The sequence below is a fragment of the Tigriopus californicus genome, chromosome 7, assembly GCF_007210705.1.
Source record: "Tigriopus californicus strain San Diego chromosome 7, Tcal_SD_v2.1, whole genome shotgun sequence".
NCBI classification, from domain to species: Eukaryota; Metazoa; Arthropoda; class Copepoda; order Harpacticoida; family Harpacticidae; genus Tigriopus; species Tigriopus californicus.
This window is the reverse complement of record NC_081446.1, coordinates 12,500,921-12,519,435: the sequence shown is the minus strand read 5'-3', so window position 1 is coordinate 12,519,435 and position 18,515 is coordinate 12,500,921. Positions and strand designations below refer to the sequence as shown.

The 18,515-nt window shown below is 39.3% G+C and overlaps 3 protein-coding genes across 3 annotated transcripts; all 3 read right to left on the bottom strand.

Annotated features, from left to right (window-relative positions):
* Positions 1-6,100: 6,100 nt before the first annotated feature.
* On the bottom strand, positions 6,101-7,781 carry LOC131883673 (uncharacterized). Its single transcript, XM_059231189.1, has 3 exons — positions 6,843-7,781; positions 6,558-6,770; positions 6,101-6,419 (listed from the first exon to the last, which is right to left on the bottom strand). The coding sequence occupies exons 1-3, from the start codon at positions 7,682-7,684 to the stop codon at positions 6,155-6,157; spliced, it is 1,320 nt and encodes a 439-aa protein (XP_059087172.1). The 5' UTR covers positions 7,685-7,781; the 3' UTR covers positions 6,101-6,154.
* Positions 7,782-11,661: 3,880 nt separating this feature from the next.
* Positions 11,662-13,535, bottom strand: LOC131883674 (uncharacterized). The gene is made up of 5 exons (XM_059231190.1): positions 13,404-13,535; positions 13,034-13,338; positions 12,755-12,967; positions 12,628-12,692; positions 11,662-12,555 (listed from the first exon to the last, which is right to left on the bottom strand). The coding sequence occupies exons 2-5, from the start codon at positions 13,275-13,277 to the stop codon at positions 11,782-11,784; spliced, it is 1,296 nt and encodes a 431-aa protein (XP_059087173.1). The 5' UTR covers positions 13,278-13,338; positions 13,404-13,535; the 3' UTR covers positions 11,662-11,781.
* A 2,354-nt stretch (positions 13,536-15,889) lies between these two features.
* On the bottom strand, positions 15,890-17,580 carry LOC131883503 (nuclear hormone receptor-like 1). Its single transcript, XM_059230986.1, has 2 exons — positions 17,152-17,580; positions 15,890-17,099 (listed from the first exon to the last, which is right to left on the bottom strand). Exons 1-2 carry the CDS (start codon positions 17,578-17,580, stop codon positions 15,942-15,944), a joined length of 1,587 nt encoding a protein of 528 aa, XP_059086969.1. The 3' UTR covers positions 15,890-15,941.
* Positions 17,581-18,515: the final 935 nt, after the last annotated feature.

Genomic DNA, 18,515 nt, shown 5'->3' with positions numbered 1-18,515 from the left:
TTTGGGATTCACAATCCTGCTCTTATAACCGATGCTCTTATATCCGATTTTTACTGTATCACATACAAAACCTCTCTGGAAGACGTCTGAAATTCGTTCTAGCTTTCGGCTCCAGTACTCAGGTACTCCATGGGTTAACATAGTGAGAGATCAGAGCCCGATATTTTGAACAAATAAAATCAGTCATAGGATTGAAGTTAGAACGGAAACAAGGATTTTGGTGTTTGAATGCAAGATCCAGGACGGGGCTGCGACTGAACTTAGACTTCTTTCTCATCAGAAATTTTCTTGTCCCCAATCACGGTTTGCCAAGAACAAAAGTCGCCTGAAATTACATCAGCCAATAAATATATAGGATTTTGTATTTGTGGGTATGCTAGAGCATTGCCTAAAGATTCAGAAATGATTTAGCATGATATCGGTTGCAGTTCATTTAAAAGGTAATGTCGAAAGGTTAATTATGGATCTTTCTTACACTACCTCTATGAAGACGTTCCATCAATACTCAATTGGATTGCAATGCTTTTGTCACTAAGTCTACGAAATATGAGACATCAGAGAAACATCACATAGTTATCCCATTAAACTTGACGTCATCAATTCCATCCTCTTATTACATATTTTTTTGCATTTTTCACTTCGGAAACATTCACTCTTTTCACATCTAATTGCTCTAAGCAGGGTTGCCAGGTGGAGGAATTCACCGCCAAATAACTCAAACATGGCGGAATGAAAAAGTCGTTTGCGGCGTTAAATTTCAATTGGCGGTAAACCAAAAATGTGGCGGAATATAGCAGAATGAAACCTGAAGGAACTTGTAGAAAAGGCATGGTTGATAATGTCGCAAATTTTAGTTGTTGCTTTCATTTTGAGTTAAACATGTTTTTGACCATACTCATTTTATCTAAATTCAGCTATAAACATATAAGCATATAGGAATTCTTCTCATTTACTGATATTCAATGCATCTTCAAAATCCAAAAAACTTTCCAAACAATATTTTAAGAATAAAAGCAATCATTATTGTAGGAAATATACTAATTTCAAACTTTATCAATTGGACCGGATGTTATATTTTCTAACAAGAAGTCTCTAATGATTCATGACTTTAGACAAAAACATTGTTGCAAAAACTACCGGTGTTGAGTAAATGAAGCTATGTAATCAGAATATGACATACAATTTTCCCAGTTTTTGAGTGCTTTGTGCCAACCATACATTGACAGAGGGTGGCTTTAGTCCCTGCTTGTTGTCTGAGGTTAGATAAAAAAGATTTTTTTGGTATTTTAGAGCTAAACTGTAAAGGTTTGGCTTGTTCTTCTTTTGGCGCCATCAATGAGCTATTCTTTAAAGAAGACATAAGTTTACAAGTGATTTACTTACATGTTTGCAGTTTTTAAGTTTCGTATTTTTGGACACTTTTGTCCACTTTTGTTCACTTTTGGACACCCTTTTTGGACACTTTTGGACAAAGGTGGACAACAATGTTCGAAAAGAAATGCCCACCCTGTATGCAAGGTAATTCGGGATCAAATAACTATGTTTGTCCAGAAATTGGGTTGTGCTTGCGGAACAGCAGAAAAGTACGGAAGAATGTACTTTATCGAAAACAGAGCCTCTCAACTCAATCGGGGCAATTTGCGCAGTTCTGTCAGCGTATTGATAATTTGACTCAATATCAATACTTTATAAACATACTGTGCTCTTGAGTTTTTTAGGTTTTCCTCGCTACAATGCACTCTTGATACTCAGAAATTCGTTCCCTTATTCTATTGAATTAATTTCCGTTGACAGCAAGACAAGATTCAATGTGACGTTGTCAAGCTTCGAAAATCTTGGTTTAGCTTGATTATGTTGCGTCAAATTTCCAAAGTCTCCACATTTGCATAATGATTAAAGGCACAGGCTTCTAACAGCGAAGCTGTACCGGCTTGGCAACGTCTAACACTGTTTTTCCATTGCAGGTTTTCGTTTACATTTTTTTTTTTGTAAACCCTCGTACTATTAAAATGAAAGGTTATAGTTCATCGATTTATTACCTTTTAATCTTTATATGATATTTGGTCTACCAACGTATTTGAGTTGGCAGATCGAGCTAGTCCTTGAATGTAGGGTTGATCTGAAATGCTGCCTAAAAGTTTTTCCAAGTCTGACTAGAAGAATGCTACCGGATCTACAACGCCTACGGATTACCTACGAATATTACAAGGTAGCAAATTGTACAATGAAGGGGCAAAGAAGAAGAGTGGACTTCATTGTTCGAACTAGCTTGGATTCGCGAGGTCTTGAAGGTGCTCTCAAAACGCACATTAAGCCTCTACGGTCACTAGAATTTACCCTAAAACCTGGACTGGGACAAAATTTATGTGACATGTTTATCTTCCAGGTTTGTTTTTACATGGGCCCCTCTAACCCCTACAGGGCATATGAACTCCAAAACTATCAAAATGAGAGATTATAATTCGTCTATGTTTCACCGTTTAAAGTTAAAGTGTAAGTTGGTCTATCAAAGAATTGGAGTTGACAGACCGAGCTAATCCTTAAATGTAGGGTTGACCTGGACCGTTACTTAAATTTTTGGTCCAAACCTGACTTGAAATATGCTGCCGCATCAACAAGGCCTATTTTTCCATACAAATATTAGAGGCAAACAAATCATACAAAGAGGGAGCCCAAGAAAGAAGAGAAGGGGACCTCATTGTTCGACCTAACCTGGATTCCCGAGGGCTTGAAGGTGCTCTAAAAATGCACATTAAGCCCTGACGGTCACTAGAATTGACCCTAAAACCTGGGTTGGCACCAAGCTCATGGATGCTTTTGAAGCCGCGCAATATCAGAAACATTTCGTACCTTCTCTGATCACTGTACAGGCCCAACTCTTTTAGTGTTCCTGTGATGTTCCTGGTGAAGAATCTTTTGCCATTTTTTTTTACCTTTTGCAAACCTGCTGAACTCATGGGAGCCGAAATGGGCAAAGCATATTTAACATGTGGCTGAACAATCGACTGGAACAGAGTGTGTATTTGGATAGCATTGTGAATCATGTTTAAAACATGAATTAGTCTCAGTTGTTATTTTTACCAAGAGGGGAAGTTCAGTGTGAATGTTGCTTTGGTGCATATTCATTAAAGAACACCCTTTTGCTATATATTGTTCTCTAAAAGTGTCTTGATTAAGCACACCTAAAATAGGCAGAAACCACTACTTCCGCTCAATGAAGAGTTCAATTGCTTTGGCTAACGTGCAGTTCAGGATATTAGTGAAAGTTCCTTTTCAATATTGTTATGCATTTTCCTCCCATTCCTGAAGTCGTCTCACATTTTCTAGTAAACATAACAAATTAACACTGAAATTATTTGCTTTGCTCTGTTTTTCATGTTCTTCTTTCTGTATCTTTTTCTTAGTCCCTTCTTTTCTTATAACTTCAAACCAATATGATTTTCCATAAGCCTTTCAATTTGATTTTGTAATTCTTCCAACTCACGTTATCGTGTTGCAGCTTGGCCTCTGTAACATTATTGACTATCTATGTCATGTCTTCGTTAATTTGCCCAGGTCCTGGTGAAAACAAGCTTTTGCTTACCCAGAACCTGAGGAATTACATGCTTATGAAATTTTTGATGTATCAAGATGCTAACGCAATGATAAAATTCCGACATTACTTAATCATGATCAAAGTGTTCCTGAAATAAATCTATCTATCTATCTATCTATCTATCTATTTTGTACTCTGCATAGCGAACCTAATGCCACGTCATTATCCTCGTCATGTCTTTGAAAGGCCAACAATTTAATGTTCACAAAATCATTCGCAAAAGAATCATTCACTCATAATCAATAGTTTGTGTCCAAGCTACCTCAAGACGATCATGGAAAGTTCAGTATGAACGTTCTTTGTGCTTGCCGGCTTGATCAACGCTTTATTGACATGTTCGCATTTTGTGCATTGCGAGTTTCTGGGAACAAAGTATACGTTATCCTATAGCATGGATGACGTTATCTTGGGCAAACTTGACGCCGCCAAATGTACTCCAATAGTATAATAGAAAACTTAGAAACAATTGAACTTAACCCCCGACCAGAAATTGAAAAAACTTTAGTCACGCTATCCAAGCCAAGAAGATTTGCTCGGCATAGACGGTCAAAATTAAAGGGTGGAACATCACAAGGTTTAGGCTGTAGCAAAAATAATTCTTGTCAACCCATTTTTTCTCCTATGGATCAAGTTTTTCAGCCGTCCAAGTTTAGTTGGAGCTGAACTGGTGATACAACATGGACGTTGGATGACGACATGGACAACATGCCAGCCAGGGCGTGGATTTCCCACCAGTGTGCGGATGGCTCCGTGGTGCCCGCTTCACTCCGTGACCCGGATGGTTGGCCCGTGGCCCGTATGGTTGGCCCCTGACCCCGATGGTTGGCCCGTGACTCCGATGGTTGACCCGTGACCCGGATGAATATCATCCCTTCCCCGAAAAGGGAGATGGTGTGATTGTACCTATGCTCATGCTCGCACCTATCAATCTAGTCGATGTATATTTAAACCTGATCTAGTCAAGTAATAAGCAGTCATCTCATCAAGCTCCCAATGAGACCATGACACCAAGGTAAGGCCTATATCATCGTTTTAGCCCCAATTCTTACAGATATTAAAGCCTACCGGGGTATGCGACGAGAAATGGATAGACCTCCAGAGAAATTGCGACCTCGAGACATTGAAGTATTAAAGGAAGATGACGTCAATATCTAATTTTGGGAGGGCACTCGAACTTTTGAGGCTTAATTATTCTTTTGTAACGGATTTATGAAACAAGGGAAGAAAATTTGACAGGTTTTTGATTTTTTTTTTTGCTTCTTTGAAACTTTGAAAAGTGGGCAATTTTCAAACACTTTGGAAATTCCGTTTGATCCAATGAATTTTGCATCAAGTAAAAATTATTGAGCTAAGCACATTTGAACATTTGCTCAAGAATCGTGCCGTGATCCGATAAAGTCCAGGGGAGTTTGAACATATGAGTGATTTTCTAGGCCACCTTGGTATCAAGCCTGTTAATACTAACATCTTTAAACTAGAAGGATTATCGTAAAACGGGCTTTATTTGCTACCTGCTGGAGTGCCAAGGGATTTCCACAAACTATTCTCCAAGAGTAGAGGTCATTTCTTTGAGATTCGATTCAGATGCACCATTGGTCCCGATAGAGAGCCCTATTTGGGGTTTAACAATATTCTAGAATTTGTTTAGGACTTATAAGCTTAGGATTAGTTTTTACATCTTCAATCACTTTGGATTCCGTCTATAGTTCTTGGCTTTCAATTAAGTCCTCAATCTCAATAGCTTTCAGTTTGTCTTCAATTTTGGACTCTGTATTAATTTTGGTTTGACCAATTTCCATCTGTGAATCAAGTTCATTCGTGTTTGAAAGTGTTTTTCCTATGCTAAGAACAATTTGATCCCTTCTCCACCAGGTATTTTTCGTTGAAGTGTCTTCAAACCAACGCACATTTATTCATATACCTTGGTCATCCGCTGAATAGCTTCGTTAAGATTGAGCTCGCGTTCCATATTAGAAATCAAGTCACGCTCTGATAAGTAGTCTGTGAGGAATGGCACTTGATCGTGGTGAAAGACATGCTTTGAACTGTTAACTTTGTTTACCCAAACAATACCAAATGAAAACCCATATTAGAGTGGGTGACAGCTTCAAAAGTTGTGATCTGATAAGTGGGTTTTGGTTACCGGGACCTTCGTAATAAGCTTTGGATTACTTACTAATATGTAATTTCAAGTGGATAGTTTCAAAGTAATTTTTGGTTGGCCCAAAGGTCATTGAACGGAATGCGAAGAAGGCCTTTTTGCTCTCAGTAACCCAAGAGTAGATTCGATCTAGGTGCTTTGCAAGGCTACAGGAATCTTGGCCATTCCTACCAAAAACTAACTACGTGCCTTTAGCCAGAGAGACCTTTTGTTATAGGCATCCTTGCTTTAGCATAAGAGGAGATACTGTTAGTGATATTAAGCTTTTGAGGCGAGGCAAAGAATATTAGGACAACTAAAATATAAACTAAAGAAACTAAAACAGGAAACGTGGTACCAAAAGCAGTTTCATCAAGGAAACATCTTCATTTATAGGTTTGGGTATGTCAAAAGTCAGACTACAGAGTGAAGTACCCATAGTCAACCATCTCTAAAAAGGAGCACGAAATTCGATGACCAATAAGTGGGTCTTTGGCCATGGTGATCTTAGCGCGTTCAATGGACAACTTGTTCATTTCTTCAATGACTTTGGGATCACTGAAATCTCCGGCAAATTCGTCTGAACCCACAACATCCTCCTTTTTGGCAAGCATCGTGGGCAACATCAACATGGCCATCATGAATCCGAAGAATGAGCATTTCCTATAGTCCTCGATCAATTCACTGAAAACATTGCAAGGGTCTTATCATTTCCTTTTTTTGTTGTCAGTTACTTGAACACTATTGAAAACATCATAAAAGACTCCGGGGCTTCATATCAAACCAATCAAGTTGGCGCCCAAAATCATTTCGAATCCTTACGTTAAACTGAAAGGCGTCGGATTATCGTCCAAGTCTTGGAGAGTCAATGTCAATGACTCGTGGTAACATTTCAGGATGTCACTCATGTGAGCTTTCCGAAGATCAGGTGTGGTCGAAAGGAAAAGAAAGTATGACAAATCAATTGTAGGCGAGGCCCATTTTGTGAGTGCCAGATCAACAAAACAAACATCACTTGGCTTGTCCCCGTCGTATCTAGAATTAAGAAGAATATTCCATAAAAAAGAAAACGCTCTCATGAGAGTCTGGGCACAAAAGGAAACTTACTTAAAGAGCATGTTATTGAACCACGGGTCTCCATGACAAAGGACATTGAAGCGACATACGTCTGGACGAGTCAATTGGTCTCGCAGCTTAAAAGGGTCGATTTTTTCCTTTGAAAACCGTCTAAAGGAGGCCAAGTATTGATCTCCTTTAGGCCCAGAACTCGATAAGGCGTTGTAAAAGCTTTCCATAAATCCGACAGAGAATGGTTCCATGATGGCCGCCATTTTAGGATCACTCATATAATCTTTAGCTTGGATAGGTTCCTTTTCCACAATTTGGTCAAGACCATCATGTTTATATTTGTAATAAACGTGCGAGGTCCCATGAAATTGGCCTAAAGATTTGACAACCAGCTTCACGTGGTCCAAATCAAGTCCAGATTTCTTGGCTTTCGGCTCCGTAAATCCCATTGGTCCAAGATGTTCCATAACGATCATTGACCCATGAACGCAATCTTCTTTGGGAATGTTTTGTACGAATTCACCATAAACAAAAGGACAGAATTTCAAGTCGATCTTTGCCCCCTTTTTGGCAATCAAGGCATTCAATGCTGGGAGGAGTTCTTCATAAAATCCCAATTCCTTTTGTTCCATGACTAACATGCGAAGGAAAGCAAATTTGTCGGGATCATCCAACGGGACTTTGGCCATCCATTTAAATGTCTTGGATTTGCCATTGACTTTAGCTTCCAAGTGACAAGACACCACTTGTCCCATATAGTTTTGCCCTTTCTCCGCACCAGGTGCTAGATCAATGCGGACCAATTTCACGTCTTTAGTATTTTCTTTCCGTTGAAGAATCTCCAAAAATTTTTCCTTCGTCAATGTTTTGTGTTCAAACATGTTCTTTACTGTAGGGAACTAAATATGTGTGTAGCACTACGATTTTAAGTCCTGGATGAAAGAACACACGCTGAAAAGTGGGCCTTTTCATGATGGGCTCACACATTTATTGTCACGATTGTTATCTCATCGATACTTCGGAAACAAGAATTAGTGAAAGATAACATTAGAGGAGTCACAGAGGTTGCAGCATTGGCCTTTCTTAGGACTGCTTAGGCCTTTAAAACTTTAAAATATGGCGCTTTAGCGGACTTGGTAACCGATACTCAGAATAGAGCTCCATGCATACTTATCCCTACAGTGAAATTTCAGAACCCACCAATGAATTAGAGTTAACAGGTCTGGTGCTCTTTGAATACATGTTTAGCCTGGCATTTTTGTCAAAACCTTGCCCAAGTCTGATTTTAAATACCCGGTTTGTCAAAAAAGAACTGGTTATAGGACCAAAAAGTTTCAAATGGTCATATTTCTGTCAATGATGAACCGATCTAGCCGAAATTTCATTTGCAAACTCTTGTGGCATTGACCAATTTAAGTTATTAATCAGCTCTGTTCTTGACGTTCATACATGCCTCCAGATGATGACTGAACGAGGAGCAATTTCTGAGTAAGAATAGGGGCTTTAAAGCCCGTATAGGTGTGGGTGAGTGTGATCATCAAGGCTTTATGTAAGTAGAATATTGTTTTGCAGGCTTTGCTGTACTTTGCGGCCAAATTGAGTAATACGACACTGCCAGATGAAGAGCATTGTTTGACTTTTGATCCTTGACTAAAAATGGCTTGTTCATGGCCTTTAAATAGGCCTCGTCTTGTTACTTGTGTGGACTAGGGCCTGTCTAGGTTCTAAGTAATAACCGGAATGATAAATGATACAATTTTGAAAAAATATGTTTACTCAACTTGGCAAACACTTTATTTATAAATCATCAAAAAACATGCCCATCAGCCAAATGTCTGGATTTCAAGAGTAAAGACATTAAATTAATGGACATCTCTGGCTGTATTTTCGTTCAAAGCTATTATGTACCGTCAAGTAATCATGACATCTGTGGTGTAAATCTGAATCATTGACAGTGTCTCCAAATTCTTATTAGAAACCACATATCCAAACCTTTGGTGTACAAAGGCTCTCTTCTGGCACTTTACAGTACATCAAACTTACTTGATCGAGCTAGTTGTTGGAGCCCCTTTTTTGGGTCCAGTATTTGAGCTAACTTTTGGGGGCACGTAAAACGAACTTTTCCTTGACAAACCCAAAACAGTGCTACCAAACGATAGACTGGCAAAACCATCTAGCCCCGACAGGCACAAACCAGTTATCTAAAATGTACAGGAACGGAACAGTCATGTTGTAATGATGGGTCTCGAATTATAATTTTCCTCGTGATGGTGCAAGCACTTTACGGAAAGGGAAGGAACAAGTTTCTGCTCATACAACACTAGAGTTGTTGGGTTTCTTCGACTGTCACAACTTACAGATCTAGTCCGAGCCGAACAAGATTGTCTTAACGGCTCATGGCAGTTTTTGCCATCGGCGGTAACGGTGAGGACATAATGAATTCTTTCAAACTTTCATTTTGATTCCATATTCATCATGCAAAATCATTTGCAAAGGAATCCTCCACTCATTATCAGAGATTCAAGTCTAATTTATGTCAAATATGAAGTTGGGAAGTTCAGTGAGAACGTTGTCTTGGTGCTTAGTTGTGTCGACAGGTAGTAAATTTCTCGGGATAACTAGCACCCATTTTGAACTCGTAACTCGTTAAAGTGCAAAAATGTATTATGAATGCAGTAGAAAATATAGGTGTTCTAAGAAATGGTTATGAATAATACATAACACCCCACATTCAATGCAAACTACATTTCAGTACATCAAAAATCATCCCGTCCTGACTTCTGCAGGTTCTACAATGCAAATTTTTTTTGCGGATTTCCTTACCGCTACCGGGATTGGAATCCCAGCAGTTCAAGACGAGAAGATTATTCATTTTACTTGACTTTTATTTATATATATTATTTGATCGACCAACGAATTAGAATTGGCTGATCTGGCTAATCCTTGAATATAAGGTTGATCCGGAATTTTAGTCAAAAACTTGTCCAAGTCTGACTTAAATCTTGCTACTGGATCAACCCCTACATAAACCCTACGAATATTTGAGGGCAGCAAATTGAACAATGAAGGAGCCCGAGAAAGAAGAGAGTTGGACTTCATTGTTTTAACTAGCCTGGATTCTCGAGGGCTTGAAGGTGCTCTCAAAACGCACATTAAGCCTCTACCGTCACTACAATTGACCCTAAATCCTGGGTTGGGACAAAGCTCATGAATGCTTTTGAAAACGTACAATATCAGATACCTTTCGTACCTTCTCTGAGTACTGTACAATCCCAACCTTTCTAACCTCTCCCAATACGAGAGCTCTCTCATATCTTCAATGTTCCTAGTAAAACATCTTTGGACCTGCTCGAGCTTTTGCAAACCTGCTGAACTAATTGGAGCCCAAATGGGAGAGGCATATTCAAGATGCGGCTGAACAATCGACTTGTACAGAGTTAGCATCGTGACACTATCTCTGGACTTAAACGTGCGATATATCCAACCACATGTTTGAAAAGCCTTACCAACTTTCAACTGGATATGCTCATCGAACTTTCCATTATCTTGAAGGACTACACCTAAATCCTTTATGGATGAGACCTGCTCAATGTCCTTACCGTCATCAGATAATTAGGAGACAGAGTCGGTAAATTGCACCTTTTATAGATCAATTGTTGGTGGACTAATTTATCTTTCAGAACGCACACGTCCAGATATTGCTTTTTCCGTTTGTGCTGTCGCTCGGGTTTGTACCAATCCGAAAATAAGTCGCTGGCAAGCTACTGGGTTTTTGTGAAGCAGACTTCACTGGCGATGCATTCGATCGGAAATCCACTTCCGGATATTTATTTTCCTTTTCCGGATGCCCCATATCTTGGAAGAGCAAGAAGCAGCCCATTAGCTCAAGAGGCTCTGTGGTGTAGAACACTCATGGGAGAGTTCGGACAAAGTGTGATTGAACCAACAGTGATCAAGGAGGATAACCAACCAGCAATTGCTCTGAACAAAAATTTACTTTTCCACCCCAGAAGTAACCGTATTGACATTAAGTATCACTTCATACGAGAGAAAATCGAACAAGCTATCATAAAAATCGAGTATACATCGTCTGAAACACAATTGGCAGATATATTCACCAAGTCGTTATCAGGACTTCAATTCAAAGAATTGAGGCAGCATATTGGAATGATCAGACAACCTGGATAGGGAGTGAGTGTTAGAGAACAATCAAGGTTCAGTGAATCTGACCATTAAAGTTGCATTGACAATGCTGTCGTAATCGCTATTCGTGTTAGTCTGAAATACAAGAAATATCTAACACCTTTTACGTTACGTTGGAAACGGCTAGTCCTTGGACTTTCCTAGCTTTCTAGCAATCCTGATTTTGAAAATTTAAATTTATTTAATCCCAACCCTTGTGGAGAGGCTAATGGCATGATTTCGTCTAAGATCTCTATCAGACAACCGGAATTCTGACGATTCCTAACTACTAATTTTGTATCATCAGCATAGGAAGAGATACTCACGTTACTACTACTGAGCGTCTGAAGAGGAGATATGAAGATGTAGAAAAGGAGAGGACCAAAAATGGAGCCCTGAGGGACACCCGACTTGACATAATGTATGTCACTACATCGACTGACTCATGACTCACAAGCCTCTCAATGACCTGCGCTCTAAATGCTCAATCAGTTGGGTAACGGTGCTAAAATGTGCTTGGAACCCGTGCTGGTTACGAGGAAGGACTTCATGAATATCAAGAAATTCAAGCCCAAGGGGCCCTACGCACATCATATTTTTCTTTTGCATTGATTATATCGAACCTTTATCTAAACCATTCCAATTCCAGAGACCCCGGAATGAATTACAAGTCGGCTTATCAAATAGCTTAATAATATTCCTACACGTCATTCTGCTTCTGCAGTTTTGCATTGCAAAAATGTCGACAGACACTTATCGACACAAAGGACAATTGGCTTTAATAACATTATCATGATTAATTATCATCTTCGAACAAAGAAGAAGCAATGCTGCCTAATTCAGAGGTCTCTAGAAACCTCACTATGCCACCAGAGTCTACCAACGACTTCAGGATTGAACGTCTGGCCAAGTATTTCAAGGTATTCACAGTGATGAAATAACGCTTCAGTTTGGGACTGTTCTTTTCCGTTGGATCAGGCTTGGCGCCAAATTTCAAAACCAAATTCAGGGCAGCTTCACTAACATTTGCTGCCATTTGAGCGATTGAGCGGCGGTTTGGCACGGCAACGTTCACATCGGCACCCTGTCGTAGGATGTATTCTAGATCTTGCATTGATATCCTTCCAGGTTGAAGACATGCGGAGAGTAGATTGTCACCGTAAAAATCCGTCTGGTTGATTTTGTATCCGTTGTCTAGAAACGGCCTCACAATGGAGCGGTCAACGTTGGAACGTTTACAGTATTGGATTAATGGATGTCCCCCTCGATTTTGGCATGGAAGCTCACAATTGACAATCTTGGAGAGATCTTCTTTACTTCTCGTAGCCTTAACTTTCTTCAGGTAGGCCTCTGTCAGATTAAAATTATTTCCTCCCAAAAGCAGCGAATATTGGACTCCAGTCCATGATCGATTCGCGGTGTATGGGATTTCATCGGGCAGATTGAAGTCAGTTTCGTCGAATAAGAAGCTCATGAAAGCTCGGGTGACATCGCCCATCTGATCCATAAAGAATAGATGGTGGAGAGGTGTTCGGAGTTCAGCATTTCCGAAAGTGTAATAATCATTGGTCTAAAAAATGAAATAAAATGCTATCAAGATTTGTTCCACCAAAACACGCATTGAGAAACCAGGCTTACGTACAGCAGATGGGGACAAGATCTGAAGGACGAGATCGGAATGTTGGCGTGTAATTGCCTTCCAGACATCTAAAGTCAATGGTCTTTTTGAAGTAAACTAAATCAATAAAAGAACTAGAATGGCTTCTTACCAAGCATGGATAAACTGTAGTTTTGACACAACAGTTGCACGCTATCTTTTCCGTCCGCAGCCTTAGCCCGTGGATTCGCATTATGCTTGAGAAGTAACAAGGCCATCTTGGCCTGACGATACCGAATGGCGAACATCAATGGCGTGTATCCGGCATCTTGGCCATCAATTTCACTCATTTCAACGTGAGCTCCATACTTGAGGAGAACTTCGACTGAAACCATGACGATACAGATTGTAATACTGAAATGAAGGAACTTCTATTAAACTCGTACGTTACCAGTTTCATAGGCTCCACTTTTCACGGCCGTGATTATGAAGTATTCATAGTTGTATCGACCATTGGGACTCAGGTCGGTTTGCTTCGAGAGACAATCAGACACATCAGAGCTACGATTGCCTTTGACAAGATGGTAGAATGTCGATGGAATAACTCGTGCCGAGTTCTCTTTATCGTCTTCATTGTCGGGACGGTTGTCCGGAATCCAGTCAAAGGGATTTTTACCACATTTGGGGATCTTCATAGTTAATAACACTCACTGCGATCGGAGTTAGGGAAACACTGGCAGTGACCAGGTTAGAAATCTGAGAAAGAAGAGCAAGTTTTTCTCTGGAACACACAACGACAAGTTGTGCGTTAGCTTGATCACCTGTGGAGTGAGGATCTTATGGTTGAGAGCACTATGTGCCGACCAACACAGCATATTTTTTCTACAGACTTCTCTTGGAGAGCTCTGAAGAAAGGTGTACATTGTACAGGCCTGGAAGAGAGCTGTACTAGTAGGTCAGAGAGGCTTTTTCGTATGCTTTCTTTCCAGTGAAGATGTACTCAACCGAACCTGCCCGTACGTATTACCTTGGAAGAGGTAATGTGGTACGGCGGGTGATTTCGAAAGAAAAAGAGTCTCTTAGAAACAGGTTTGATGTATTTGGAGTGGGAATCAGTGAGAGAGTTTGAGTGAAGCAATAATTTTGAAAGCTTATTCAATAAACGAGGCATCTCACGGAAAATGATGCGGTATGTTGAGATATTTTTTCTCCGATTTGGCAAAACTATCAACCAAGCGGGACGGAATATTTAGTCATTATTAATATCTTCGGTATTTGCAATATGTTATGTAATCGGGAAAGATGATATGTAGTGAAATGTTTTTTTTATGACCAATCTAATAATTCTGCGAAAACTTTTCAAACAAATTGAAGTAAAAAAAAAGAGTAAAAATTGAGATGTAGATATTTTTGCTAAGCACACTATCCGTTATTAATATTATACAAAGATCTACGTGGAAATTTCGATTGAGTGGAAGGAAAAACATAATCCACTCGTCATTCTTATAATTCCATCGTACTCTCAAAGCTTGGTTTCAAATGAGAAACGTACTCAAATGAATCAAATGTGATGTAAACAACTATGAAAAGACGACTTCGGGATAACTCACTTATAATAATATGTATGATATTTTAGTAGTACATCCTCTTTTTTTACTGTATGCTATTGTAAGTTGCATCATGTGATGTAATTTTTTTGTTAAAAAAATATCTCCCCTCGGTGCAAGATGATATTTTATTTTCGGTTTAGGCTTTCCCTTTTTCACGGTTGTTTGTTGTTGAATTCAGTTTTTGTTCCTTTTGTATGTTCCACTTATTTTCACATTTCATGTCTAAAAACATAGTAAAAAATCAAAAACCTATTCCATGCAAATTGAGAGCACACTTAGTTAACATTTGATTACAAATTGTGATATCATCTATTACACAACTACTTACTTATATTGGATTGATTGGTCCTAATTTCATCGGTTTTACCCCCAAAATGCCCCGGTTAATTCAATTTCCCAAAAAAAATAAAATGGATTCTCAATATCACAAAAGGAGAGATTATTTATCTTTTTCTTGCATAGTCTCACAATAGCTCAAAAAGCCATATAGTGTCACTTAAAACACACTAAAAGTTTAATCTTTGAAAATGTATTTTACAATCATCATGAGCACACTTACTTACGCATTCACTTGAATTCTGAAGACGATACATACTGCAGACAATCTCATAGATTTGGTCTTTTCTTGAAGATTTGTTGAAACTGATTAAAAATAGCTTCTTTTAGGCTGCATTGATTTTAGTGAAAGTTTCAGTGTTGTTCATCCAAATGTCGTTACATAAATCCAAAATAAATTTTCTAAAATCTGCTTTTTAAGGGTTTTAAATATGGTTGCATAACGTTTTGAGTTAATGCGAAATTGTGCAAGAAAAAGAAAAATAATTGTTCATGTTTGTGATGTTAAAAATCGATATTATATTTTTGTGAAATTGAATCATGGGAAGTGATTCAAATCATAACCGGGGCATTTTTGGGCGAAAACAATGAAATTTGGACCACTGAACCCACGTAAATAGGTAGTGGTTCAAGAGATATTATAATTCATTATCAAATGCTAACTAAGTGTGCTCCCAATTTTCATTGAATAGCTTTTTACAAATTTAAGTTTTTAGGCATCTAAGTTTCTCATGTGGGCTAGAATACCATAAAGTAATAAAATTAAGTTGTTCCTTATAATCTTCTGAGTTAGAGAAATGCCCAGATAAGTTTGGGATATCCCTGGAAACTTGATAGGGCTCTTTTTGAACACCCTGCTAAGGCACTTCGCCTCCGATGGTTAGGCAGAGAGACCTTTAACTAGTTTTAAAGTTTCAAATCATTTTTATTGAAATCGATTTTGTTTCCTTAAAAATGATGTCTTTATAAGTTCCAATCAAGTCTAACATTTTAAGAAATTGATTTTTTTTTTCTTACAGGTCAGGCCAAACAGTTGATCTTTGTTTAGATATTTATCAATTAAGATATTTGAAGAGTCCAGCATTTTAGGAAATTGAAAAATATTTTTTTCCCAACTAGCTAGACCAAACAGCAGAACAAATAGATATTACTTCACTTGACAATAACAGTGTAAACTTTTTGCTTTTTTCTTAAAGATTGCTTTTTGCGGTCACTGGAGGCATAGGTCATTATTACTACATCGCAATCAACCAGAGAGAGTAGATTTTGGAAAAAGAAACAATCCGAATATAAGAACATGTTCTCGAGATTTTTCGGAAGTTCGTACATCCGGATTTCATAAACATTGAACACATAACAAGTAAAAGAGAATAAATACATTTGTCAACAATACCAATAAAATACATCGGATGGTTAAAAATTGTACATATTTTGATTTAGGGCCGTTTCCTCGATGTTGGTCAGCTCGCGTACTTTTGTTACGATATCCATGCCTTCGCCGAGCTTGATATGAGCTTGGCCGGGGTACTTGAAATTGATGTACCTATATAAAATGTAACAATATTGAGTTTGGACCTGGCTAACCGGGCTCTCCGATTGTAATTTAAGAGAGTCCGGACAACAGATTAATATGATCATCATTAGTGTGAGCAATACGTCATCGGACACGCCTTGGGAGCTAAATCTCGGCCAGCATTGAATCGACAACACCAGTCTTTTCCTCCTCTCTCTAATGGATTGGTCATGGATCAGGTTGCTCAAATGATCCGAGGATTCTACATTGTCCTCAACGGAAATGTTATTCAAGGCTTCTTCAAGAACATCTACATTGACATTTGAAGCCGGATCGGTGGTGGCTTTGATTTTGTTGAAGTTCATGCGCAGGTTTTGATGAGTTTTCTCGATCTCTCGGCAGTTATTGACTTGAATCGCTTGGTCAAACGAGCTCCACATGCAATAGTTGCGGGATAAAAGCAGGAAACGATCCATTGGGTTGATTTTATTCAGTACCAAAAGGTCCGAAAACACTCTTGTCATCTCATTGCAAATGAATCGTTTCGAATATGCCAATAAAGTCGGATCAAACGGACTTCGCTTGTTGGCACATTCGACGAATTTCCTCAAAATCACCGGATTGCGAGAGTAAAACTCGGCAAGCACTTTAAAAGTCTTGGACATAATGTCTTCGCGGATCCCTTGAATTTGCTTCTCCTCATCCACCGTCCATTGGTTCCCTAGAACCACCTCCGGAGCCAAATGATTAACATCCCGTTTATTCCGGAGCCGCTTCCGTTTGGAGTTCCTTGCGGATCGCTCCTCATCATTCATGACCCACGTGGGTTTCATGCCCGCCGAGAGACACTTCTGGAATCGACAGAACTTACAACTCTTCCACGATTTCGAGTCAATGCCGCACTTTTGTTGGCCTTGGCATGAAAAACTCCGAGCTGCGGAGTTGACCGTGGCACGGCGGAAAAAAGCTCGACAACTGGAACACACTTGAGCTCCATAGTAAAAATGCTTGCCGGATGGATTGCCACACACCNTGGCCTCGGCATGAAAAACTCCGAGCTGCGGAGTTGACCGTGGAACGGCGGAAAAAAGCTCGACAACTGGAACACACTTGAGCTCCATAGTAAAGATGCTTGCCGGATGGATTGCCACACACCGGACAAACAAATGGAGCGCTCTCACTTGAACTCGAGCCTGATACTGGTGACCATGGCGTTTCACTGACATCGCTCTTTCCATCTCCGGATTGGGAGGCTTCTCGAGATCGGCCAGATGACAAAGTGACAGAGGATAATTCTGAGAACTGGTTGGGCACGAACAACTCTTCCCAACCAACTCCTCCCTCTAAATCTTGGATATCGATACCGTCCAAATCAAGATTTTGGAGAATCTTCACATTGGTGTCATTTGACACCTCTTCAACAGTGGTATCTTCATAGAACGAGGACGAGGACAGGATATTTGAATCTGGACCCAGACCCTCTGAGAGAATCTCATTAACCAAGTGGTCCAATTCACCTGGCTGGAAAACGGACTCCATGGCACTAATTCCGGAATGAGGTCAGGTTAAGGTATTATGATTGAGGTCTCGGTTATCTCTTCATATTGCTAAGGCGATGTAGCTGGCCCAAGTACAATCACAAAGTACATGATCAAATGAATGAAAGTATGATTGTGCAGTGCATTTTTGTAGCAGGCTTGCCAAGATTTTTAAGCTAGTTATCACCAGATTGCACATCAAAGTTTGTCAAATTTTGACCTATTTGTTTAAATAACTCTCGTAGACATTTGTGGAAATAAATTGTTGTTCATTTTATCGAATTGTAGGCTTTTGGCACATAAGGATAGTAATCGGTCACAACAGAAAAAAATACGTTTGGATGCAAATTTTAGATCTTATCTCGAAATTATTCCTCTTTCACCATGGATCTGGCAATGACGGATGGCTCAAAGTCTCAGTTTTAAATTCCGTCAAAGCTGTCAAAAATGCGACATGACATTTCCATAGTTGGCAACACTGTTATACAGATGCCAAAGGACAACTACAACTTTGCAATGGGTGTCTGTCAAATGTGCACTTGCATATTGCCCAATTTTTCTCAGTTGCCCTGACTAATATTTTATCCTGCAACATTGCCACACTTGGCTGAATACACTAGATTCAATAAAGACTTCAGTGCTGATCCATATCCGTAGAATTCGACTGTCCTTGACTAGGGATGTCTCAACCAGCTACAGAGGTCCTTCCTTGTCTTGCCACAATACAAATTGGATAAACGTTATTCTGCACCAATTAGTTGGCGGTGCTCATTTTTAAATTTGTGGCTAAATGTTAAAGGGTTTAGAGAAAAACTTTAAGGGTTATTAATATCGTGTTAGGTTAGGTTAGGTTAGGTTAGGTAAGGTTAGGTTAGATTTGATTAGGTTGGGTTAAGTTTAAAAAAGTACCACCGCCAACTAATTGGTGGAGAATAA